Here is a 26,991-nt window from a genome sequence, read left to right on the forward strand (position 1 = left end):
GGCAGAGGGGCGGCCATGGCCTCCTCGTCGGGCGCCGAGAGCCGGGCGGACCCGGGCGAGCAAGAGGCGGTGGCGGCGTTGCAGGCGGAGCTGGGCGCTTGCCGCGCGCAGCTGGAGCGGGCGCGGCGACGGCTGCGGCGGACCCAGCGCCTGTACCGCCGGGAGCGGGAGGGCGGCGAGGCGCTCAGGAGGCAGGTAGGGCCCCCCGACACCGCCGCCTCCGACCCTCTGCCTCCCCCGGGCCCGGCCGCACGGAGCCCCCGCGGCCGCCACTCCCCGGCTTGTCCCCTCCACCCGACGTGCCCGTTCCACGCGGTCCCTCGGCTGGCGGAGCCCGCCGGGCTCTCCTGGCCTGCGGGCGGCCAGAGCCGGTTTGAGGTCTCGAGTCAGAGCTTGGTGCTGAGAACGATAACGCTTTCTCTACCACAGGGTTAGATTTGCAGTCAGAAGGAAAAAATTGCATATGGCAGAGGTAAAGAAGTTTATTAAACGAAGTGTGAGGTAAAGGAAGAGTGGCAGAACTTCTCTGTGAATGCTTTTGGCAAAAGAGGGAAGTTTAGGGGAGCCCTCATCGCGGTGTACAGCTCTCTTGTAAGGGGATGCAAATGGACAGTACTGGTCTCGCTGGCAGAACCCGAGGGAACGACCTGAAGTTGTGTCAAGGGTGTTTTAGATTGGAAATTAGGAAAAGGTTCTTCACGCAGGGGATGCTTGGGCAATGGAAGAGGTTCTGCAGAGAAGTGGTCACAGAATCAAGCCTGACAGAGCTCAAGGAGCGTTTGTACAGTGCTCTCAGGCACACGGTGTGATTGTTGGAGATGTCCTGCAGGACTCGATGATCCTGATGGGTTCCTTCTAGTTCAGAACATTCTGTGATTTGTAAATGCCACAGTCATCACTACAGAGCAGTGATCATTACTTGAAATCTGGCTTTACAGGGTGGCCATTTAGGAATATCCTTGGTTAAGTTTCTCTGCTCCTTTGTGAGCAGAAATTACATGTTTCTTTATGTCAACCATTCAAGTACAAAATTGTCTCCTGCCAAACAAAATCACTTAAAACACATGTGATGCCATTATGTTTTGTCTAAATTCTGGAATGTAGAATAGGCTGACTCTCTTTTCTGAGATGGCAGACCACTAAAATGCAGTATTGTATTTTTAACATGAAATTTTTCTTTCAGGTAGAAGAGCTCACTAAAGAAATCCATAATAGAAAGCAGAAAGATACGTCTAGTGTAGAAGTACAGACAGAGGACTGTGCTGCATGGTCACAAGCAGGTAGAGCGGGTGGTGACTGTTTAAATGGGGATATAGAACAGTATCTTAGTGTGAAAATGTCGTAATACAGAGTATATTTCAAGTCTGTATCCTTTGCTGAATTCAATTCAGTAACCTGACATTATCTTTCAGACAGCTTCCTATTTATTCAAGGCATTAATTCAGGCTAATACATAGCATGGACTAGTAGAATTCATGCCACTGTAATTGGTTGGGTAGTAATCTCATGTTGCAAACATACACGCTCTACCAATTTTTGAAGTATATTAAAGCAAGACAATTTGTTCAGTAGGATTAGAATAAATTCAAAGTAGAGGCCCTACCTAATATTTGACTTTCATTAGACTACTTTGCATAAATTTCCAGTTTAAGATTTAGCATTCTTAAACTATTAATAAAATACTGCTGTGCTAATTTATGCAACTTCAACTTTTCTTTCTCTTCCCCCTCTCCCCCTGCAGATTATTACTACTATGAAAATTATTACAATCACACTGATACTCAAGATTGTGCATCTGAACTACCAGTGCAGCACAGTCACGGCACTGAAGGCACTGAGCATAATTCCACGGAAGAATCGGAGATAGGTGTTAATATTCTGCTAAGGAAGGATAGCACCAAAGCTATTGAAGGTGGAGAAGAGGAAAATTTCGTCCAGAATTCGCAGGTTTTTGGACTGCGTGGAGTTTTACCAGTTTTGAAATCAGTACTCTGTTAATGTTCTATCTAAAATATGTGCTTGCAGTCCTGATGGCTTTATGCAAAATGATTTTTTTGTGATGGTCTAGTGTTGATAATACCATTGTACTTCAAGACTAATTCTTTCTGAAGTATGTTCCAAGTGGAGCATGCTCTTAGCTTTCTGTCTTGGAGTTTGAGAGCTTTTGTAAAAAGGCATACATATATCCTACCCAGCCTGCAGGCAGGATCTTTTTTATCAGCACAGTATGTCCAGTATGTCCATGCTGATTTTCTTAAATAGTGCTTTTAATTTTTTCTTCCATTGACATAAGGAAGCACAATGTAAGGAAAAGAACATTGGTGGTGGGGTTTATTTGTTTATTTTTCTTCCCCGTTCTCCAGCCTTCTCTTAGGTCACTCACTTAACTTAAGTGAGTTTGACACAAACTTGAGTTTGTGTCTTAGCATCTAGCAGCTGAAATGGGACAGAGTACAGAAATCTGTCTTGGGAATGCTCTGAAAGATGTTTTCTGTGTGTATTTTTGATGCGAGTCATTTTTGAATAAAGCTGGGAAAAACAAAAGACACAGGCTGAAGTCTTGGTCCTGTTGAAATCAGCAGGAGTTTACCAGTAACTACAGTCAGATTTTTGCCTTCTGAAACAGTCCCAGTTCATAGAGCATTTACTTTTCTTACTTTCTGTTATCAGGAAACAGAAGAAACATCATTACCGGAAGGTTCTTTGGCAGAGAGCTTGAGAGCTGCTGCAGAGGCTGCTGTTTCACAAACTGGATTTATTTATGATGAAAATACAGGATTGTATTATGACCATAGCACTGGATTCTACTACAATTCAGTAAGGATCATTTCCAAAATCCTTGGAATTTTTTGTCTATCACGAAAGTTTTGTTAGTAAAAGTTGATATGAGCAAAGAACTAAGATCCAAGCTGATCTTACGTTTTGAAAAACAGGCTACTGAAGATAAATAATGTCAAAAGTTTGTTAATCCGTTTTTTAAATATTTCAGTCAAATTAAAGATAACAGGCTAAGATACAAATTTAGATTTTAATTCAGTTATTTTTCATGTCTTCTAGATCTCTAAGTTACTTGGGATTGTACAAATTTTATTATTTAAAGCTGATCTGTAACTCATTCAAACCTAAAAGCTTGAGCTTAAAGATGTTTTATTTAGAAAAAGGCATTTCTGAAGTAAATCGGTGTCTTCTCCACAATGAAGAGTGTTGGCAGAAAATGCACAAAATGTTTATGCTTTTACTCGAGTACTGTTACCAACTAGTTTGATTCTACGGAAAGAAAACAGTACTCTTAGAAGTGTTTTAGAAGTTTAGAAGAAGATTAGATGATGAATCAGAATTTCTTAACGGTTACTTTTTGCTGTACGTTTTTAAATAGCTTTTACAAAGGTTTTCTTTTTTGTCCTGTGAAGTGTTTGTATATGTATACAGATCTGTGGATAGATAAGTATACACTGAGAACAGAGGGTTTGTTTGCAGTGTTATATTCAACTCAGCTGTAAAAAATGCATGAGGTACACAACTGCTTGTTTTCAGGATGCTTCTGGACTTAATTTTTAAGGTCTTAAAGGATACCATTGCTTTTGACATAGTTTGTGGATTTAGTTATACATGTTTGGGTCTATAGATTACAGTTTATGATAGAACTATCAAAAATACTCTCTTTCCTTGGTACATAAATGTTCTGAATTACAGGAAATATTCTTGCATTGTGTTTATGCATCAGGGTTCTGATGGTGGAGCTGGGGCCTGCAGAGGTAGCCTCTCTGAGAGAAGGCCAGTTGCTGCCTGGACATGGCTAGTTCCACTGCAAGGCACAGCACAGCCATTAGAGAAGCTGGTGGTGCCTCTCTGAAACCAGTGTAGGAGGGGGCATAACTCTGCACAGTGGAGTCTGTATGGGAGGGTGAGTGTAAAAATAACCCTGTGAACACCAGGGGCAAAGAAGAAGAAACAGGAAGAGGTTCTCCAAGCACCAGAGCAGGCCATTTCCTGCAATCCATAGAGCAGATCACGCTGAAGCTACTCATGCTACAGTCCATGGAAGATCCCACACAGAAGCAGCTCCTTATGATGCCTTTTTTGGCTACCTAAAAATACAGGCCAGGCAAAATTAAGGGAATAAAAAGCAGTTATATTTATTGAAGGGCCTTCAGGTGCATTTAGGGCAGACAAAGCCCCCCCCCCCAAGGGGCTATACCCAAAGTGGACAACTGGTCACTTGTTTTCATATTTTTATAAGTTTGGTCCATTTGCATTTTGGGGGTTGATCTTCCAATTACAGCTTCAGGTAATGAAGTTTGCTCTCCCAAGTTTGCTCTCCCCCGAAACTCATGTTTATGTACGTTTCTCGTGTCCTGAGATTGTAAATTGTTCTTGATTCCCAGGCCTAGAGAGGAATTGGTTTTCTGACCAAAATGGGAAAGCAGTAGCTAACACTCTATATGGAGTTTAGAGTTATTCACTAAAGAATTGCAGGATTACAAATACATGAAAAATATAAAAGCTAAAATCCTAAGGCATCACTTAGGGGACTGGCCTGTGGAGAGCCCATGCCAGAGCTCATAGCGTGTCTCCCTGGTAGGAGCTGTGGCCTGTGGAGGGCCCATGCTTGAAGATCCCATGGTGGGCAGGGGAGAAGTAGCAGCATAGAGGGACTTTCCATGAACTGATCTCAATCTCTCTACTCCTCATTTCCCTGTACCACTCACATGAGGGAAGACAGGGAGAGGAGCTGGGAATGAAGTAGTACAGTTGAGCTTGTGAAAAAAAATAGACGGGGAGAGATGTTTTTAATTTGATCCTTTTCATCCAGATGTATTTTAGCTATTTCTGAGTCAAATCTGGCTTGCTTATGATGGTGACCTCCATGTCTTGACCCAGGAGCTTTTCATCTAATTTTCTTTCCCAGTCTTGTTCAGGAGAATTGACAGAGTGGTTGGATGGACATCTGGTAGCCATCCAGGATCAAGCCACCACAGTTCCTTCATTTTATCAAAATTCAAATGTGATTCTTTATTAATCAGATGTTTCTTTGAACAATATATTTATCAAAGTGATGATAGCATTGTTCTTCATTTTTTGTAAAGGAGAATCAACTGTATTATGACCCAGCAACTGGAATTTATTACTACTGTGATGTGGAAAGCGGCCGATACCAGTTTCATTCTCGAGTGGATCTGCAGTCTTACCAGGCCTCTGGTACTAAGCACACCAAGGATAAAAAGGGGAAAAAGAAGAGAAAAGAACCAGAGTGGATTGCTGCAGATGAGTATAAGGTAACTTCAGAACTGACAGAGAGAAAATGCAAAATCTTTTGGGTTTTTTGTCCATGATGCAACTTATAGGCTGGGGGACTTGGTTTTATTCAGACAATATATACTTATTTTTTTAACTATTTAAATATACTTAAACTATATGCAGCAGGTCACTAACGTGTAGTGTTCACATAACTTTCCCATTGAGTGATTAAGAATGAAATTTTTATCTTGGATCTCCTTGCTTTTTCAATATTTTTTTATTACTACCCAACTGTTAAGGCGTCTAAAACTGAGTGTCAGTGAAGTTTTTTTAATAGCAGGCGCACTAAAATGAATTCAGTGTTGCGTGGGCTGGATTTACGTCAGAAATTCAGTGTTAGTGGCAATGTCTTAGGTTTGGTATTTTGGCTTGTGATTTGGTGTTGGCTTTATTTGGTGTTGGTTTTTTGTTTGGTTGGGTTTTTCAGATTCACATTATGAATCAAAAAAATGTAAATTTTGAAAATACACTCATAGACACTCTTTCCTCTGTGACTGCATTCCAGAGCTTAGTCCCTTGGCATTTTACTGTATCTCTACTATATTTGCTATTGGTGTTTTTGAAGTTCTGTTAGTTCACATATTGTGGTATCCTGTTGATACTTGGTCACTGTATTTTCATTGTCATTAGTGAGTGGATAAGCTGTACATGTTAATAAATGTCTATTGTAATTAATTTTCTGAGTGCTAAGAAAGCACACCATGTGGTGTGCTGCCGTGAAAAACATCACTCACTCCTGAAGGCCAAGAAGTACTAACACATCTCTTAAACCTCAGGCAGCGTTTCCATCATGAACACTTGCTGATGTTGAGTTCTGTTCTGCCAATTTCTTCTATTATTTTAAGATAAAATTGAATATATTGATTTCTCTAGTTGGAGTTCTCCTCGGTTTGCATTCTTCAAAGCTATTGCTTTAACCATGACACAGTTTCATTATGTAGGCCTCAGACATGCAGCTTGGTTGAAATCTGAAATAATTGTTACTGTCCAGATACCTGTACATCATAGTCACATAACATCAATTCAGAGTTAACAAATTTAATCAGAGTGAGATCATCTGAAAGACTTGAAAATGCAAATTATTTACATAAAGAAAAAGTTAATTAGGTTAAATGGATAGTGGTTGTTGACTGATTAGACATTTTATAAACAAATTGTGTCTAACACCAGAATTTCTACTCCTTGAGGAAACATCACATGAACCCTTCCATTCAGAAAGCTTGATCTGGATACTTAGCAAGACTAAGCATAATGATTCTTTAGACTTAAGAGAACTAATGCAGTGGAAGTGCAGTTTTACCAGCACCCAAGTTCTGGGCTTGCTCTGTGCGAATGCTGAATTAGCATTCTGCTGCTCTCAAAAGGCATTGGTCAATACAGAACTTTATCCATCGTGTGCCAGGAAAGAATCATGTAAAGCTCGTAGGAATAAGTCTTTATCATAATCTGATTAGTAAGTCTCTTAAATTTAGTTCTGTGATGAACTGCCACCTAAACCAACCAGAGTGTTTATAAAACTTAAAAGGCGTGTATAGCTAGCCTATTAAACAACTTTGACTACTTTTTAGAATCCCATCACAGTATGCTTCTGTAATCTCATTATACTAGAAATAGAGGTTTGTCTTTAGCTTACTTTATACCAATGTTTTTATTTAAATAGTCTTGTTAGCAGATCTTTTCTGTGAGAGTTCCACAGTCACAAGGTAGGAGGTAAACATCCACATTTTTGTTGTGTTTTATTGATGGTGAACTGAGTACTTTGCTTTGTTGGTGAATTAATTTGTTTGACCAACAAAATAACAGGGAAAACATTTAAAGTATACTGTAGTGCACAGATTTTTTTCTTCTGTCAGCAGGGAGTGAAAGCCTATGTCAAAGAAGTAATCATGGTCTTTTTTAATTTTTTTAAACAAAAACAAGGAGAATACAGAGAGAAACATAAAACACTCTCCATTTTAAACTTTAAAAACGAAAGAATGCCTTTTTGTCCATGCACTTCTTTGTAAATGCACTGCTGGATTTGGAAGAAAAAGTACTTTACTGGCATAGTTTACGTACCTGAGTTACAACATTTTATTTTTGTACTGTGGTTATTAATCGCTTAAAGATACCATGTTACATTAATGTAAAATATTAGGATTTTCTAGAATAAAATATGGTATTTTTCTGTTGTAAAATTGGAAAATTCGTTTGTAAGCTGCACAGTCAAGTGCATAGATGCATGGTATTTTTTGGCAGTATAATTGTCCAGTTTAGTCTTGTATTGGCAAAGGCACTAATTAGTTCATGATAGAATAAAACTAAAAACATCTGGTTTTAAATAGGACTTTGTAGTTGAAGCATTGTTTATTGAAATGCTTTTCTCCAAACTTACTGCCCAGCCTTCTCCCTTTTTTTTCCCTGAATGCTGTTGAGATTGTTAAAGCTGTGAGAATGCTTTTGAAGACTAGTACCTCATTACTGCTTTTCCCAATCGATTATTAAATCGTGCTGCTAGTCTGAAAAATGGTCACAACATTGCCTCATTTCTTGACCAAAGTCGGTTTTACTTGTCTTTCTTACTCTACAGATGATACAGGTAGGAGAAGGGATTGGTTTAATGCCTGGGCTGTGGACCACTAGTGTTAAGAAAGCAGGGTGTCCTTCTGGAACATGTCATTCACCCCCAGAACTTTATAGTTCTTGGGTGAAGCTGAGGTGATTTGTAAGAATATCCATGTAGAGCAGGGGAAGACAGCAGTACTTACAGAATCATAATAATTGTTTTTTTCTTTTTTAGTTAAAGGAATAAATGTAAAGAAATATTTATAGATATTTATTATTACTTTAAAATTGTCAAATACAAGAAATAAGGAAATTTAGCAGCTGTGTGTGTAGATAATCAAGCATATATTTTTAGGTAGACAGTATTGGTAAGCAATGATTTTACCAAAATTGCATGTGATTTTTGAATGATTTAATTAAAACCAAAGTTAATACCTTTTTATTTAAAAAACTATTGTAAATGGAACAATCCATTAACTTTCTGTTTCTGGTCACAGGAGGGTTTTTTGTTGTGGTATAGTTTCTAGCTATTGTGAGGAAGTTCATGTGCTCAGCTATCTCACATACAGTATTTATTTGTAAGTAGTAAATTAGGATACTTAACACTACAGAAATGGGATGGGAAACGACTTGTCTACAAATATTGTAGCATTCTTAAAGAAAACCCAGTATAATTCTGAGAATGAAAAGGATAAAATTAATATATTAAATTATTGGTGCATTTTCAACAAACTGAATAACCAAACAAGAAAATACTCATCAGTGTCAGCTAAAATGAATGTACTTTTAATTATAAAAAAACAGCGGAGGGGAAATTGTGTGCTTACTGTCACCTGGGGAATGTTCCTAATTGATACAAGAACTTTCCTTTAGGACATCATTTCTTTTCAGTCACAAACTGAAACTATATTACAAATAGTTTTCTTTTAATTGTGAAACAAGTATGCTCTCTCTGCTTGCTTGTAATTGACAATCAGGATTTTCTTTTTTGGTAGGATGAAATATTAACCTCTGTGCAGGTCATATAAAAAGATTGGTAGAATACTTTGAAACTTTCAGACACATAGATTGGTTCTAGTATCTTTTTGTAGGGGTAGGTCAGAAAAAAGATGGGACAGGAAACGGGGTATTTTCTTCTGTATAAGAAAAACCTTTAAATAAGTACAAAATTTTAAAAAAAAGTGATATAAGTGCAAATAGGATCCCTGGTCCAATATCAAGATCGAGGGTTTCCATATAGTTTGGAGAAGAGACTGTGTGCAGTAGTGATCCTGCAGTTCTGTTTGCTGCATTGGGGCCATTAGAAATGCATAGAGAAATTTAGAAGGAAGGTCTGGCAAATGCTATTTTTTTCCATAAATTCTTCTTAAATTTAATTTTTTTTTAATTTTCAAACTACCACCTAGTAAATTTTATTTCAGTGTGGTACTCAAAATTACCTTCTGCCATATTCTTTTCCATTATAGATGCATCATAGCTACTTCTGTAGGAGAGACAAGGTGGTTTTAGTACTGTTTCCCATAGAATTCTTGAAGCAGTGGTTTTTACTTTTTTATCACAATTAGTTTACTTTTTGCTGATATTCATCCCGTCTTTAGGTACGTCAGTTGACAGAAACCATGGCTAATCTGAAGATTTCTTCTTTTGGATTGGCAGCTTCTGGTAAAGGTAGAGTTGAGACAAACACACATTAGTCCATGGATATTTGCCTTTAACCTTGATATTTTTATTAAAGGAAAAAGAATACCTAGTCATTCATGTTTAGATACATCTTTTCCTAAAGGACTTAATCATTTTTTTATGCTATTTAGTCAAAATCCGTTCACCTGCAAAGTAGCTTTGAAGATTGTAGATTGTAGATTTTAAATACTGTGTAAGTAACATCTGAAGAAAACTTTGATGGCATTCTAGAATATTTGGGGAGAGAAGCATTTAGCATCCCTGTATAACATAAAGGGTCTGGACTAAAGAAACTACTCATTCTTCAGGTAAGGTTATTTAGTTCAGAGCTGTGCACCAGTGTACAAAATGGCTCCTTTACACTGTAGGAAGAGGGGTTTTTTTCTGGCGTTTAATTAGATTTTTTACACTGAAAAATTGAGTATTGTGTAGGGTGGATGAGAGTAACTGAAGTAGTTGTGGAATGCTTTTAGCACATGAAAGCTTAGTCATTTGAGTGAAAGAGCTATTTCTAAGTGTTTGAAAATACTTCTTTAGTAAAATACTGAATTTCAGATTAATATTTCAAATTGAGAGAGTCAATGCTAAAGGTGTACTATTCAGTCCTGTAGAAGAGTGCTGAGAACCCATGATTCTGTTAAATCACCTACTGAACTTCTAGCAAATAAAAAAACAGGCTGCAGATTTGAGAAAAGTTGTATTTGTATATATTTGTATGCTTTGTATAAAATAAATTTAGAAAAAATACAATTTAAACAGTGCAGTTCTTAGAATTGCACTAATTATGCTCACAGTAATAAGTTCTCATTTATGGGCATGCTGAAGAATTGCCTGAATATGGATGTTGGTCAGTACAGAAAAATTGAAGTTTTGAAAGACAAAATGTCTTTCTCTGTAACAGTAAAGCAGAATTTATAGTTAATGAAAAACTTGGAGTTTTTCATTAAAACAGTTCAATGACAATGATAACATATATTTTCTAGGTAGGATGGTCTGCATTTCAAAAGGTCATTGTAGTCAGTAGTTTGTGGCATATTCTTTATAAAGTAAAACCATCAATTCCGCTCAAATAAGCATGATTTGTTATTCTTATAAGATTAGTCCTCATAGGGTATATAAATATCCTGATTTCAAAGTACTTTTGGCTGACTTTGTCAGGGATGCAGAAATATGAACTAATTCAACTCTGCAGTTAAAAAACAGTTTATTATTGATCAGATTGATCACACCTCTCAGCTTCAGCTTAGTGAGAAAAACCCAGAGATCGTGTGGTAATACCCAGTAGATAGAAAGCTTTTCAACCTGGATCACATTGAGTCAATCCATGTCTGACTCCTGACTGTTGGTGTCTGTCTACATGTATTGGGCAAAGCAACAATGAAAAAATGTGTGTGCCTAATATCATGGTGTTAAAAACAGTTATAATGAGCGTCTACTTGAATGCTTTATATCTTGTGGCATGAGTTTGGGATGAAGAGTTAGTCGTTGAGAAATTTAAGTGCATTACTAGAATTTATTGCATTGTTCAGGGCGGTACTTACCAAATGTTGTGCTTACTGCCAGTTCCTGGTGTTTAAGTGATGACTATGTGGAGGCAAGGCATTAGGTGCTCTTTCCCTAACTGGGCTTTAGTACATGCTACACACGTTCGGTGTTAGTACTGTAGTCAGCCATGGTTTAACCCCAGCCAGCAGCAGAGCCCCAGGCAGCTGCTCACTCAATCCACCACCAGCAGGATTGGGCGGAGGATTGGAAGGATATGCGTAAGAAAACTTTTGAGTTGAGGTACAGCCACATGCACAAGCAAAAGAAAAAGCAAGAAATTAATTCACTGCTTCCCTGCCTGGGCAGGCAGGTTTTCAGCATCCCCAGGAAAGCAGGGTTCCAGCACAGGTAATGGTGACAGAGGCCAAATTCTCAACACCCCTCCTGCTTCTTTGTCCCTCCCCCAGCGTTTACAGATAAGCATGATCCCATATGGTATGGGATACCCTGTGGACGTTGGGATCAGCAATGCAGGCTGTGTCTTGCTTCCAACTCCTTGTGCTCTCCCACCCTCCTTGCTGGTGGAGTGGTGCAAGAAACGGAAGAGGCCTTTGCTTGTGTAAGCACTGCTCAGCAATAAATAAAGAAATTTCTCTGTATTATCAGGCATATCTTCAACACAAATTCTAACCACAGCTTTACATTAGACACTATGAATAAAATCAGCTTTACCCTAGCCAAAACCAGTATATAGTCGTAGATAATGGAAAAGGATTTCTTCACCACAAGATTGTTTAAAATGCTTTAGGGTTCATTCATTATCTGTATGCTTAATGTTTATACACTTTGTCCAGATCTGTGTAGTACAGATCTGTGAAATCATGAAGTGCTCAAAATCCATATTAAGTTTTAAAATCCTTTATTTCATACAGGGTTTCCTAAGCGTGAAGACTGCATTTTTCTCAGTACTTAACTGTGCTGTTTATTTGCTTTCTTAACAGTTGAATGTTGCAATTTTGAAAAACATACAGAAACTTCTGAGAAAAGGCTTAATGGTCATATTGGCAAAATCATAGAATGAATGTATGTGTGGAATCCTTGGTCTGGATATGAGAGTGTTTTAAAAGTTCCTGTTTTCAGCACAGGTCCAAGAGTCTACTCTTTAGTAGCCAGACTTTGAAACAGCACTTTCTTACTTTCTAGTTTAAAATACCTGAAGTGATGCCAAAAATAATGGAATATCCTGGGATTAACTGTGGAGTAGGAGTTAACTGGTTGGAGCCTTGTACTTGGGCATCAGTGCATCACAGTCATGTCTTGTTTTGCCTTGCCTGTGATTTGAGCAGATGGTGTAGTTTCTTTGTTTTCAGATTAGATTAGATCAGAATATCTTGAGCTATTTTGTTAATTTACCCTATTACAGAAGTAATACATTTTAGAGTGCAGAACACCTTGGTATGTTTGGTATCAAATCAATCTAATACCCACACCAAACATAAATATAGACAAAGACAAAAACACTGAAAAATATAACTCAAAAAGGGAAAAATCAGATTTTCCAAATATATTTCTAATGGAATTAATGTGTTTATCATGTCTAAACTGTTGGCTTATTTGTGGCAGGATTACTACATTTTTTATTTAAAATAAACAATATTACACAGTGACCTTGCTGTCCTGTTCCTTTCTATTCAAGGACTCAGGGGATTTAGGAAGGAGGGCTAGAGCCTTATAGGGAGACCCTGAACAAACCGATAGTCTTTCAGTTAAAGCATGAAAACCTTTTTAAAAAACACTGGTTTTACCTGAGAACCAGCTCTTTCTGAAGGTGTTTCGAAGGTCCCATCCAACAGCTGAGAGGAATTCTTGTGTTTGTCGTAGTCTGTGCCACTGATGCGTTTTTACAATTCAAAAGTGCTTTAATTTCCATTATGTTAACATTCACATTAACACACAGAAAAATGTCAAGGATGTATTTTTTACCTGTTGTATTGCAATATTGATTCAAGGCAATTGAAGGCATTTACTCTGAACTCAAAATGGCACATAATTTAATCTGAGATTTTATTTCTCTTTTAAAGCTGCTTCTATTCTTTTTTCTCTATTTCCACTTCTTTTTCCTTTTTTTTTAAGATAGTTGTCAAGCTACTAGATTGAGAATTATATTTTCAAGGTACTCTGGCAAAATTAATATGAAACTTTAGATTTCTCAGTTTAAAAATATTGTGGGTTTTTTATTTCTGATGATTAAATAAGTGGAAGTGGAAGAACCTGTCTGATGATCCAGTTTATCTGATATTCATTAGAGAAATTGAGACATTTTTTGCAGTAGAAAATGGATTTTTTTGTATAACTGTTCCACATAGCACAGGATAAGTTTGTACTCTGTATCTGCTATCTTGATTAAGGGCTCTGTTAAAGATGTGATTTTGGAAGGAGAAAGAACAGGTCTATAATTAAAGTATGAGTGGGCATTTCAGATATTCTGGACTCTGGTAATAAAAAAAGAAGAAAAAACAGGAGAAGAGACAATGAAGATCAATTAAAGACCTTCTAAGCAAGTTGCAAGAATTGAATAAGAGAGGGCCAGAAGTGAGTGTCATAAAAGCAAAATAGGAAAATATTCGAAGTGATGTACAAGTTTGAAAATGAGGACAAGTCTAAAGTTTCTGAACATTTCTAAACTGTGAGAAAAGAGTGATGTTTAGAAGAGAAGTAAGTGAAGTTTAGAAGAGGAGGGCAGTCACACTTTCCCAAACAGAAAATGGTCTCAGACACATCTAATGGGATGTGAAAATATTTTTACTGAAGTGTAAAAGTTCTGATGTCTGCATGTGTAAAACTTTCTGGAAATTAAACTATTTCTTCATAGTTCTAAAAGTAATTCTTCCTAAGTGAAGAATTTACTTCCAGGGTTATTCTTTAGGAAAACTCAGTCTGTGAAGTCTGTAACATTGTATAACTCCCCTCCAGGACTTGGATGCAGAAGAGCACAAATCATCTAACAGTATGAACTGCTTTTCCACTACTGAGCAAGTAAGTTCTACTGAAGAAGATGAGTGTCCAAACGTGAGAAAGAAGACTAAAATGGACCCAAAACCACGTAACATTCTAACAGCCAAAGAATCCATTTCTAAGGATGGTATAAATGCACATTTGCACAAAAGCACACCAGACGCTGCAGCATATCCAGATGACAGTAGAACAGCAGACACAGAGAGTGAACCAGAAGAAGGTGAAATTACAGATTCTGAGCGTGAAACCTACAGTGAGGAGGAATTAACAAGTGAAGAAACTAGTGATTCAGAATACTCAGAAAACGAAGGTGAATTATTGTGGATTACTGTATTTACTGATGGTATTACTGTATTTTTCCAGGAGCCTATTAAAAAAAAACAGTTTGGATAATTTTTAAAAATATACAAAAGCATATGATTTGAGATACTCTGAAAAAGTGCTATATGTTACCAGCATTTCTTTCCTTCTCTTCACTTGCACGAAAGTAAGCAGTAGTATTTTTATAAAAGTATAAAAGCTGTTATTGAGTATAGCATCTGTGCTTGTGTAGAAGCCTCAGGGATTGCAAAAATTTATTTTGATTGGGAAAGTGAAAGGCGAAAAGAAACTTTGCTGCTAAAATAAGGGTTCTAGACCAGTAATTCACAGTAATTCTGTATAGTGACTCTCTTAATATACAGTATTTTTGATACTCTTTGTAAACCATTGTCTACAATTGAATGCAAGATGGGTGTACAGTGGTGAAAAGCAATATGGAGCAGTCAGTTCTAGTTGAAATCCTTTTTTGTCTATATTCCAGTGGCAACTTGTAAGAAATGGAAATAGACAGGAAACCTGTATAGTGTTTTTTACCAAAAAGTTCTGCTAGGTCCTTAAAAACTAAAATATGAAGGTAACCTATGAAAAGCTTGATGCAGCCAGTCAGAACTATGGATGTGCAAAGGAAATTCTAAATCACAGAATGAAATACAACCTGTAGAAAACCATACTGTCGCCTGTGCCCTGCTCACAGTTTATTGTCAGTTTACTACTCAGATTCTAGGTGATTAATGCTAACCAAAATGCGCTTGCTACTATCAGGCTTTCAGACTAAATTGTCTTTTCTTAATATCCAGTTTTGCAGTAATACTTAAGTAATAAAAACTGGGGACAGTTTCTCTTCCCCTAAGATATTTTAAGGTAGTGTCTTCGCATCTATGTCTACTCCTAGCTGAGGTCATTGGAGATTGTTTCTACAAATGTCCATCCAAGTACAGAATTCATACAGCTGTCAGAATATAGTATCTTAATAGATAATCAGGGAAAAAAGCATATGCATCTTTAGGTTCTATTGTTTTTTCTTATCCATGTTGATGAATAGCGCTCCTAAGAGAAAAAAAAATAGTAAAAATACATTTGATATAGAAATTGACAGATAAAAAGTTTGATATGCAGCAGGTCTGTGATGTGAACAAAGAGGTGCTGCCTTTCGCAGGGTAAAATTGTTTTCCAATCTGTTACAATTAATGATCCATAAATTTATAATATACTAGTAAATTTTTGTGAATATATATATATATTTTACTGCTATAGCTAAAGAGTTGTGCACATATAAACCAGAATTAGGAAAACATTTGTATACTTTGTGTGCAGTCAGAAAGCCTTTGAAACAAAAATCAAAGTTTTCTCTCAGATGTTGTTACACATTTCTTTTTATAAAAGTTTCATACTATTCGGCCAGGTAATGGCTGAATGTTCTTCAGTTTTTTGAAAATTATGGACTTTAAAGTTAAAACTGTAATGTGTTGGTGGTAATGGTGGTGGGTTTTTTCCTATATAATTTTAGATGAAGAAAAGATCTGGCCTCCTTGTATCAGAGTAATTGTAGTAAGATCACCAGTTCTACAGACCGGGTCACTTTATATTATCACTGCTGTGAAACCTGCTACAATTGGAAGGTAAAACTGAATGACATTTTTTAATATATATACACATATATATGTATATATTTGAAACTACCTCTCTTTGAAAGCTGTGGAAAGCACTTAGGATTGCTTATCTCTAGTCTTCATGCTTGTCTTCCTAGCCTGCAGCAGTTGTGAGGTACTCTGAGTTTGATTAGTCCACAGTAAGAAATTCAAGTCGGGTCACATAACAACATGTTGCCATGATAGTGTAGCAGCACATGCAGTTAATGCAGCTCAGCAGACCTGAAAATTTGTTAGTGATAACTTGATGTTGCGACTGAGCTCCAATGGCAGCATAGCTGCAAGCCCTTCTTTGAAAACTTGTTTCCTAGAAAGTAAGTAAATTTTTTCCCAGGCCACTGAAGTACTTCTTTTTCAGAAATGGAAGAATGCCCTTCAGAAATTCAGAATCACTAGGAAGCATATCCTAGACTTCGTCATACATTCAAATTTCAGTAGTGTTGTTCATTTGCTTTAGATAATAAATTGGTTTGTGCTAGACTGTATTCATTCTTACAGTTCTAAATCTGGTTTATTCGTTGTGGATGATGAATTTATTGATGTTGTAAAGCTTTCTTCCATGCTTACTGAAAACCTCACCCTGGAAAAGTTGTTTCTGTCTAATGCTCATAGACGTGTTTTGATCAGCTCTTAAAGGTTGACTCCATGTATGTGAAGATCAACAGACAACTTTACTTTAAATTTGCATATAGGTCTTTTACTAGCTGCATTGCTTCTTAATCCCTTTAGTATAAGAATTGAATATACAAATCCCTTCTTCCTACTGCACTGTTTTGGTAAGAAAAAATCCAAACAAACCAAAACTCACTTTGTACAGATAACTCTTTCTTTACTTGTATTATCTGCTGAATGCCACCAAGAATTTAACTTCACCATTGAACACTTGATGCCAAGATGTACTGAAGAGCCTGAAGGATACAGAGTTCAGACTGTTATTTAAAGGCACTGCATGACATTTCAGATAGAAATAACAGGTTTATAGATAAGACTTTAATGGTACCATTTGATAATTTATTAATTGTCTGCTTTGTATAGTTTGTACAAATGACAGAAGGGACCTGAAGCAAGTCTTTACATTGTGTATACAGTAACACAATGTTTTTATCTGTGAAAATTGATAATAGCTTAGAAGAGAAGTATGATATTACACTTCAATTGAAATATACCTTTCATAAGCCAATTATAAGACCTATTTCTACTTTATTGTGATTTGTGTATCAACTTGCCTTTCCAGAGAAAAAGATGTTGGACACACACTTCAGATTCCTGAAGTTGGAGTCAGTAAGGTAACTCTGGTTCATGTCTGCTGAAAGGTGGATCGGAAGACATAAATGTATGAATGAGGCTTTAGATTTTATGGCTTTAAGTTTGGAACATCATATTAATTTTTTGAAAGAACTTTCGGAATGAGGTATGGGTTTAGCCAGTCTTGAATTTAAAAAAAAAGGAAAACATACACTATTTTACTGAATGGGAACTTAACACAAACAACAGTGTCTTTTCAAAGCCTTTTAGTCTTTAATTTCATAGTTATTGAGCTTGAGGAAAAACCCTGTTAAATACTAAAGATATATAAAATTTTGATATCAGATAGTAAGAATTTCTTTACCAGGTAATGCAAACCTTGCAGTTATGCTCAAAACAAAAGGTTTTAATTTTTTCCAAGCAGAAATTGTAGAAATTATGTAGAGGGAGTTGGAAAAATTAACAGAATTCCTTTCAATGGTAGATAGAATGGAAATTTTTAATATGAATTCTGTGCTCTGTTTTGCTAAATACTTCAACACAGACCCTAAATATATCACTCCTAATAAAAGAAAATTGTAGATTGACAAAGTTGTGTCATGCAAACAAAAAGTTGGTTAAAAAAATCTGTAAATGAAAGTATCTCATGAAACACACTTTACTATGTCTTTTTAAAATTATAATTCTCATTAGTGAGATGTTGTGTTTCATACTAAATAATTTCCAAAGTAAATAATTCCCTGCTGTTGATAACTTTTTCAGGCATATGTTTGAAACTGGGCAAATAATGAAGCCAAAAGGCTTCTGTTTTTCTGTAAGTTACCATTTTAGTACTTATACAGGTAGTGACAGTTTATATAAGAAGTTACTTCACTTTTCGGATGAGGAGTCAAAGGTGAAAAGATAAGTTACATATCTGCAGAAATAAAAAGTTATGTACTAGTTTGTTTTCCTCACTATTCTTACTTTTTAGCTCTGGTCAGCTTTGGTGTTTGCTTTTCTTGACTGGGAAGTGATATTTAAAAAACACTACATCCTGAGAATTTAGCCTCTTTAGAAGTTTTAGTTCTATTCAATAAAGCAGAAGTAGAAAATAGAACATCTTTTGAACCACCTAGTCAGCCTCCATCATTATGGGAGTGTGTTCCATGTTGTAAGAAATGCTCGCCAATCTTCAGTTTTTTGTTTTTTACTTTTTTTTAACTGAAAGCAGCAACTACAATTGCTCTAAATTGTCAAATTTGAAACAGTCACTTCTCTAGACTTACTGCTTTTACTGGAAGTTCTAGTAGGTTAGAGAAGTTGGTACTTTGGTTTGTTCAGTGGCCTTTTTTGGAGGTAGTGCGTATACTGTTGAATTTGGCCAGGAGCTGTGCTTTTTCTGGTCTGTGTGGGCTTGGGAGCAATACCTATACAGAACTGCAACAAGACAAGCAAAAAACCCAAAAACCTTATTAGTCTCAATATCAGAAGGAGATAAAAGAAACAACCAAGGATTGGTACTGATTGCATCCTAAGTATTAAGATGCAGGAGAAGGTGAATTATGTGAAAGTTATGAAAGCATGGCATTTAGGGAGTTATTTCAGATATGAAAGGCCAAGTAAATGGAAACAGAATGAGATCTTTTTTTAAATGAGAGTGCTATAAAATACCCTAAGAGCAAAAAGCCCTGTATTTAGAAGAACAGTTAAGAAGGCTGTATTACTGCATCTTGCAGTTCTTTAAGTAAAGCATACTTGCCACATTGGAAGAAAATAGTTGTCTGGTACTGAATCAGCTTCTGAGCAAAATAGTTACATTATTAACTGTATACATTAGCTCATGCTGTTGTAGCCCATTCATTTACATTTCACAGGAATGAAATCATAAGATATGAAAACTTTACTTAGAGTACAAGAGCCACTCATTTTAGAGGTCTCAAAATATATTCTGAAATCTTAACTTAAAATAGCATTTAAATTTTGAAGTATTTACTTATCAAGAACATTTAACTTAGGCTTCTGATTGTCAGTTTCATGCAGAAGTATATTTTGACCACGATTTGCAAAATTACGTTCTTGTGGATCAAGGCAGTCAGAATGGAACAGTCGTTAATGGAAATCAGATTTTCCAGGTGAGTACCTATTGTTTTAGTGTTCTATACATTGCAGAAGACTAATCTTGTCGTAATTTTAAATGTTTTACAGCAAATCACTTAAAATGCTATTGTATATCTTCTTTCATACATTAATGCCTGCCTTGTTTCCCTTCTAATTCTAGGACCACTTGGAGTATTTAATGTTTGGTTATACTAGGAAAGTCCCCTATGGTTGCAGTTGCTAGTGAAATCCCTGCTGTAGTTAAACAGTTGCCTACGTTTGTGAGGCCAAATTGAACTACTGAGTTGTAAGCAGTGTGCATGAAATAGAGTTTGTGTCCTTCATGAGTAGTTAACTTGGCTGCCAAAACTTTCTTTTGCTGTAGCCTAAAACAAAGTGTGATCCGTACATCCTGGAGCATGGAGATGAGGTGAAGATTGGTGAAACTGTGCTTTCTTTTCACATTCACCCTGGCAGTGATACTTGTGATGGATGTGAACCAGGACAAGTTAGAGCACATCTTCGCCTGGACAAGAAGAAAGAGTCTTCTGGTTAGTCATATTATCATAGGATACATTTTTTATTATGACTATTTACTCTATAAACATAATAATTAGTTCAGTTCTCATACTATTTTCTTGTCAACTGACTGTACATAATGATGTCTTTTCTTCTTGGTACATGTGTCTATGTATAATAATACCAGAACAAAAATAATTTCATTTATCTTATGATTCAAAACATTGTTACATTAGCAGTTACAAATTCAATCCTGCATTCTTCCTTTTAGTTTGTCCAGCACTTAGCAAAGAAGAGAGAGAGTTAGTCAGAAGAAAAGCATTAAAACAAATACGGGTAAAATATGGTTTACAGGTGAGTTTGCTGTAGAAGTTGATTAAGTTTTTGTAATCTTGTGGGGGGGTTTTTTGTTTGTTTTTTTGGGGTTTTTCAGTACTTTGTGATTCCTGTTTTAAGCCACAGACTTAGTTGAATTAAGGGAATTTTTCAAATGCCCTTAAACTTAGCCTGGTTTGGATTTTGTACGGTAAATTATTATTCTTTACAAACCTCCACAAAGAAAGATGATGGTAAGAGGGGCATGAAAGATCCACTGAAAATTAGAAAGAAGAGCCTTTCAAAGTGTATAAAATTCCTAATTCTTTTGAAGTTAAGGTTTTGCAAGATACTTCTGTTTTTATTTCTGTAGATTAAGTTTTCACTGAACTGCAGTCCTATCTTTCATAAGGAAATATAATGACCAGCTGAAAAAATTAAGGAAGTAAATGGGAATTTTTTTCAGGTTTTTAAGTCCACAGAAGAATTCCAACATGACCATACAGGCAGTATAATATATATGTATTCAAATTACTTGTGTTGTAGGGATAATTTTAACTATGCAATTGCTTCCAGCATTTTTACTAAGCATTCACATAGAAAACAGAATGCCATAATTTCTATCAAATTCTTCCAAAATAATACTGATATAGAATCTGTAAACATACTTAATTCTGTTATTTTTTACTGAAAAAAAGTAGTTGCTGAGGAACAGGCTAAATGTTTCTATAAAAAGCCAGTGGCACGTCCACATGGTTTTCTCCTTAATATGGAGAGATTGACTATTCATACCAAGAGAAGATTCAAGATAATGTTATTTTATTTACAGCTTCTGAGAAATTACTGAATTTGGCAATGTTACATGATGAAGGCAATAATGTGGTTTTTCAAGGTATGCCTGTAAGCTAAGAAAATACTAAGTGAGGACTGCAGGTTTTGTTACAAGATTTAGAATTAATAAAAAAGGCTGAAGCTTCCATACTTTTGGAGGGAAAAAGGGAAGTTAACAAAAATAAAGAATTTAAACCCCACTATCTTTGTCTTGATGCAATTTAATCTGCTTGGAAAGAACACAGAATATGAAGACAACAAGGCAGTGAAAAATCCAAAGTACAAAGACAGAGCAGGAAAACGCAGAGAGACTGTTGGAAGTGAAGGAACTTTCCAGAGAGATGATAGTTCAGCTTCTGTACATATGTAAGTGGAAAATATCCCCCATGTCCTTCTCTTGTGAATATTAAAAAAATTATAAGTGTCAGTTTGTTACTAGCATGCAGTTTGTTAGATTAGTTTGTTAGTTTGTTAGATAGTTTGTTAGGAGAGACGGAAAATGTTAAGATTTTCACACTTCCCATTTCATGCACTTTTATTTATTAACTCCACACCTTCCATATAAAAATATATGGAAGGAGTTAAGAATGGTGGTAAGGACACTTAGATCACTTCCTTACCAACTCTAAAATGGAAAGAACTCCCCAGCTGCCCTACTGACATCTTCAATGGTGTCTGTTTTTCAAATGGATAATTTTTATTTTTCCTACTCAGCCCCAGTAGTAGTACACATGCAGATTTTTCACCTGCAGCTTCTCTCACTGTCACTATAGGACACTCATACTACATGTATTTACATACCTCTCAAATGACACTTGATGTTCCTTCCAAAGTTGTTACTTTGCCTCTGTAGCTGTAGTTGGAGTGCTTTTTTAAGAAGCATGAATTTGTAGAGGCTTGTAAATTAATAAATGGAAGTGTGAGATGATGAAATAGGTGCAGGAGGATGATTTGGCAGTGATACTGCCTTTTCCGTAGTGTAATCTATACCCTCCTACCCATGATATATCTTTTAACTCTTGAAGAAAGCAAGTAGTTCAGGAGTTTTCAGAAAGCTGATATTGACTAGAGGCTTGTTAACCCAAGATATTCTTGGAGGAACTTGAGAAAGGAGCAAGGATCTTCTGGATAGCTCTTGATGGACTGATCTCTGGTTTCTATATGTAGGCACATTGTTGTTGTTCGGTATTTGAAGACATACTCTTTATATTAGCTCTTGCTTATCGGTTATCTTAAACTTTCTTCAAAGTGAAATCAGCAACAGCAACAAAGGACATAAAATGTTGGAGAAGATGGGATGGAAGAAGGGGGAAGGTCTGGGAAAGGATGGTGGTGGCATGAAGGATCCGGTAGGTCTTTCTGGTTTTCACTTGAAACAAAAATAATAGAAATGTGCTTGTACTGAAAAGTATCTAAGTGTGTGCCACTATTCACTTGAAACTTACCTAAGGCCTGGTTAGGAAAGAATAATCTCAGTAGGACTAATCTCTTTTTTTTTTTTTTTTTTTTTTTAATAATGAGGTGTTTTGAAGTTTTTCAGTTATGTTGTCCCTTCACTGCAGCATATTCATTAGGAAACTAAGCAAAAGAGGACAGACAGTTTCTAGCCATTGAATTAGTAATTTCATATTTGAATGCAAAGTCTGGAGGAAAATTGAAATAATTTAGCTGATGCAAATCAAAGATCAGTTTAGCATGGAATTCTTTCTCAGAGGCTGATATAGCACAAAAATCAAGCTAGATGATGGGCATTGAGAGGAAAAGCTAGCAGAATTCACTGTAGCCAGCAAGTTGTGGGCCTCTGTGGCAGCCAAGTTAGCCCTATTTTTGTCACCAGAGATGTGTTGTCTTTTGGCAGTAGTACTGCTCAGAGCCACACCATGCCCTGTGTTGTCAAACTAGCCAGCACAGGGATCATATGCTGCTCACTCAGTGAGGTGTATTTCACAGTAATGTTAGTGGCAGGGAACATTATTCATAGTTCCAGAGGTGGTGATGTGACACATCATTTTCATGGTACTGCTTGTGTATGATCCAGGTGTTTTAGAACACAAATGTATTTGGGGAGAGGGGATGGAATATGTATTAGAAAAACAGAATTTGTAGTATTTAGAATACCTTACTTACAACACTATTTCATGTCTTTGACAGATCCAACTGGAGTTGCATCAGAAGCATGCAGGTTTAGGTACTAGGAGACCAACCTCAATTGAAGATCTTCAGCTTGTCCAGAGCAAGAATAAAAAGAACTGGGATAAAGCAAGAGAGAGGTTTGCTGAAAACTTCCAAGACACTAAATCACAAAGGGATACACCTAAGAGTACACCTTGGGTTAGAGGGACTGTAGACTGAAGTATCTAGTCCCACAGCAAGGTAATTCCTGAGTATAAATCATTGAGAGAGAATTTATTTTTTATTCTTTTTGCTTTTGCTAAAGCAGGAGTTTTGTTTATATGTAAAATACAGTTGTGGAAAAAACTCAAGATTAACTCTGTTATGTTAATTGGTATTCTGTAGTCTTCATGCTTTTATACACATTTTTGATAAGGTATGGAGTTCAGAGGGATATTCAAATTTAAGTACTTGAAAATTATTTTCATCACAAGCAGGAATCTTCCATTGAAGATTTTACACTTCACAGAAAATTACACAAAACATCTGTTACTCTTAAATGTGACACCTTTAACATTTGAACAGTAGTTTAAAATCAAGATGATTTTTTTTTTAAATCGAGATGAAAAAATAAATTCCTCAGATCCCTGGTAAAAAGTACCATATTGCTGTTTCATCATGTTTGCCATTAAGTGCTCGACAAGAGGCACACCACTCTTAAATTCATACAATTCTGTACTAGCTACATGTCTCATACATTTGGCAAAGGAAAAGGAGGAAAAGACTTCTTTTAAAAAGAGTCATCATTACTGTTCAGAAGTACCATACTCAATGAAATAAAATACCAGCATTAGTGAAGAAAACAATGTTCAGAGACAGCTTGTAGCAAAATTTTCTTCTGTGAAGAACTTGTTTTGAGATTTGTTTAGTAAATCTGTATGATGCCTTTAAAAGAGGAGGTATGTTTAGAAAACTGCTGTCTGTTTGTATTTATTAACTTCTTTTTTTGATACATCCATTGCTGGCAATGGAATTTATGCCAGAAAAAAAACCCACAACTGATTTTTGATGGGAAAGGATTTCCAGACTGAAGCTAAAGATTGGTATTTATTGAATGTTCCTAAACACAATAAATCATTGTCAATTTAAGCAGTGTGCTGCTTCATACTATTTCGTCCATATGTTGGATAGGAGTGCTCTTCTAAAATGAGTAAAACTAAATCCCACTTTGTTCAAGTTGAAGTTGCAATATTTGGCCAAGGAAACGTCGTACTTCTGCCGTCCTACCAGATCACGCAGGCAGCTGCGAAGCACTGTGGAGTAACACCAGAACAAGTTACCACACGTTTGTCTTAGACACATACAGTAAAAAGCAAAAGGTCCCATCCAGTATTTCAATCATGAAAAGTGCCCAAGTTTAGAACCTGAAGCCCACTTTACTTCTCCAGACAGAAGTGAAGATAGAATTATACGTACTCAATGCAGGGAGCACCGTAACTAATATGAGGTCACGGCTTGCCTTTGTAAGCAGTTAGTTTTCTACTGATTCACTGATAGAAATCTATTATTGCTGTATTATGTATTTAGCTGTTGCATTCCTTTTTATTGGCAACTGCACATTTTCAGAGGCTTTTTCTAGCTGTGAAAAAATGTTAAGTTCTGTTCTGTACTTGTTAAGTTTTAGTTCACCATTTATCTAAAATCTAGATACCTAGATTTTCCTGCTGGTATCAATATCTATCTGGATCTTCCTGCTAGTAGGAGGAAAAAGCCCCTGTATGCTAAAAGAATGTTTTTGTCATTTTTTTATTTTTACTTTTGTAGTCTTCAGAGAAAATCGAACCATAAATCTTAATTGGATGTGAGTAGGAACCATAACTTTCCTTCTCCCCAGTTATTCAAGTGTAACAACTGTAAGAACAGTGAATCAATGAGTTTGCATTTCATGAAGTTTTTGAAATAAGACATCATTTGCCTTCTGTGAGAGACATGGTCTCATGCAGTCAAGACTGACTGCATTCTCTGCAAGTATTGCAACTTCCTCTTTCAGCAGTTCCATGTAAACGGCTGAAGCTCAGTCTTGATTCAGTGTTGGTGCTCTTGATGCTGCCTAGGGAAGTGGAAAAAGCAGTACCATTAATACACAGATTGTTAACAAAAACAACTGGAAGTCAAGTTTGAGTAATCCTCATCAAGCAGTTGTGTGCCTTTATTGAGGAGGAAGACTTGTATTGAGCTAAACAGGACTTTGCATCCTTTACCTTAGTGACCTCTTACAAAGTCCTAGGTACAAACAAGCGAGGTGAAAACCACCAGTGGAGTGCAAGCTTTATGTGCAAATGCAGTACTGCTTTCCCTCATGTCAGAAGGGGAACAGGAGTTGCTATTGCACTATTATAATTTTGGAGGCCATAACCAGTAAGATACAGCATAAAGTTTAACTGTCTTACCTTCTCAGTCCTCCAACCATCCTGTTGCCTTTCCCAGCTTATGATACTTAGAGTTGCTTTTTTATACAGCCAAAGTCAAGTTTCAGCAGTTCGTATTATATATAAATACTGCTAGTAAATACATAGAATACTAAAGTTCTTAAGGATAAAATTAATCCGTTTATATAAAAAACCTGTTTTCTGTAGTCCTTACAGTGCATTTTGTGAACTTAGCAAACATATTTCTGCAATTTAAATTAAAGAGTAGTAGGTACATTCTTATTTTAAGAGCTGAACAATCCAGCTGGCACATAAAAACAGGGAGTGCAGTCTGTTGTGTAGAAGGCCCTGAATTATCTGCATATGAACTGCTTTTACAAAACATACCACAGGATGAAACTGGAGTTTGTTTGAGCAAAGCTGCTGCAGCTGGTTGTCTGAAGAGAAAGACTGAGGTTTTCTGCTAATGGGTAACAAATCCACACCATCAGGAAGAGAGGTCAAAACCAGCATCTTGGTTACCAACAAGACCTATTGAAACTTTCGTTCCACTGGATTTTTTTTTTCTATGTGGTCTTTTTCCAAGTGCTGTGACCTCAACGTGGGATGTTTTTCCTCAGCGACTTTCTGATTTCTAAACGGGTTTCATCTGCACCTTATTTTAATCCAGCAATGCCTCTCTGCTGATGAACATACCTGCATAATGGTTTACGGTAGCAGCGATCCTTGTTCAGCCTTTCAGCGCACCAGAGCACTATCCGCTTTCCTCCGTGCCTACATGTCCCGGTGCCATTTCAGCGCTGCAGAGAGGACACATGCTGCCGCTCCCGCAGCTCCTGGTTTAACAGGGTACGGGAAGAAACGGGGATCACAGCCTGGCTGCCTACGCCGTGCCGGGGAGGCCGCGCAGGGAGCCGGGCCCCACACCATCTCCCGCCGCTGCGCCGCTCCCGCTCGGCCTGCGGGCCTCCGCCCCGCCGCCATCTTGTGTGGCCTCAGGGCGGGGGGGGAAGAGCGGAGCGGGACCCGCCCAGCCCGGCACGGCCTCGGCCGGCACCGCCCCGCCCGCGGCTTCCTCTGGCCCGCCGGCCGCGGGGATGTGCCCTCGGGATGTGCCCCCGGGCTGTGCCCCGGAGCTGGCCGCTGTTGTGCTGCTCCTGCAGCTCGGGATGAGTGAAGGGAGTAGGGGATGCGTCACATTACCTGAGGACAAGCAGACAAACGAAAACGGCAGCCATAGATGGTAGTTTAAAAGTACACCTATATGGCGCTTTTTAACATTTAGACTTAGAAATTATCCTAAGAATGAATGAGTGGCGTCTCAGGAGTGGTATTGAGAAAGATGCCAGGGAGAGCCAGCGCGGCCCACTAAGGGAGCCAGCACAGCAGCAGTCTCAAAGCACATTCACACAGAGCTGATTACACACACTCTTACATTAAATCTGCCATGCCCTGCCCATCTGTTATAA

The 26,991-nt window shown here is 37.2% G+C and overlaps 1 protein-coding gene, 1 long non-coding RNA gene and 1 other non-coding gene across 3 annotated transcripts; 1 reads left to right on the top strand and 2 right to left on the bottom strand.

Annotated features, from left to right (window-relative positions):
* Positions 1 to 24,242, top strand: AGGF1 (angiogenic factor with G-patch and FHA domains 1). Its single transcript, XM_088157214.1, is given in 16 exon segments — positions 1 to 195; positions 1,184 to 1,280; positions 1,742 to 1,947; positions 2,671 to 2,817; positions 5,088 to 5,276; positions 9,441 to 9,479; positions 9,481 to 9,510; positions 13,981 to 14,332; positions 15,851 to 15,962; positions 17,227 to 17,278; positions 19,250 to 19,351; positions 19,702 to 19,867; positions 20,107 to 20,189; positions 21,220 to 21,347; positions 22,231 to 22,330; positions 23,133 to 24,242. Coding segments are annotated over 16 exon segments (2,184 nt in total). The 5' UTR covers positions 1 to 15; the 3' UTR covers positions 23,334 to 24,242.
* On the bottom strand, positions 24,173 to 26,529 carry LOC148219859 (uncharacterized). Its single transcript, XR_015799668.1, has 2 exons — positions 26,219 to 26,529; positions 24,173 to 25,203 (listed from the first exon to the last, which is right to left on the bottom strand). It is a non-coding gene; the product is annotated as an uncharacterized LOC148219859 (long non-coding RNA).
* LOC148219860 (small nucleolar RNA SNORA47) lies at positions 25,430 to 25,558 on the bottom strand. The gene has a single exon (XR_015799716.1). It is a non-coding gene; the product is annotated as a small nucleolar RNA SNORA47 (small nucleolar RNA).
* Positions 26,530 to 26,991: the final 462 nt, after the last annotated feature.

This window comes from Sturnus vulgaris, chromosome Z, assembly GCF_052056855.1.
Source record: "Sturnus vulgaris isolate bStuVul1 chromosome Z, bStuVul1.hap1, whole genome shotgun sequence".
In the NCBI taxonomy this organism is placed as follows: domain Eukaryota; kingdom Metazoa; phylum Chordata; class Aves; order Passeriformes; family Sturnidae; genus Sturnus; species Sturnus vulgaris.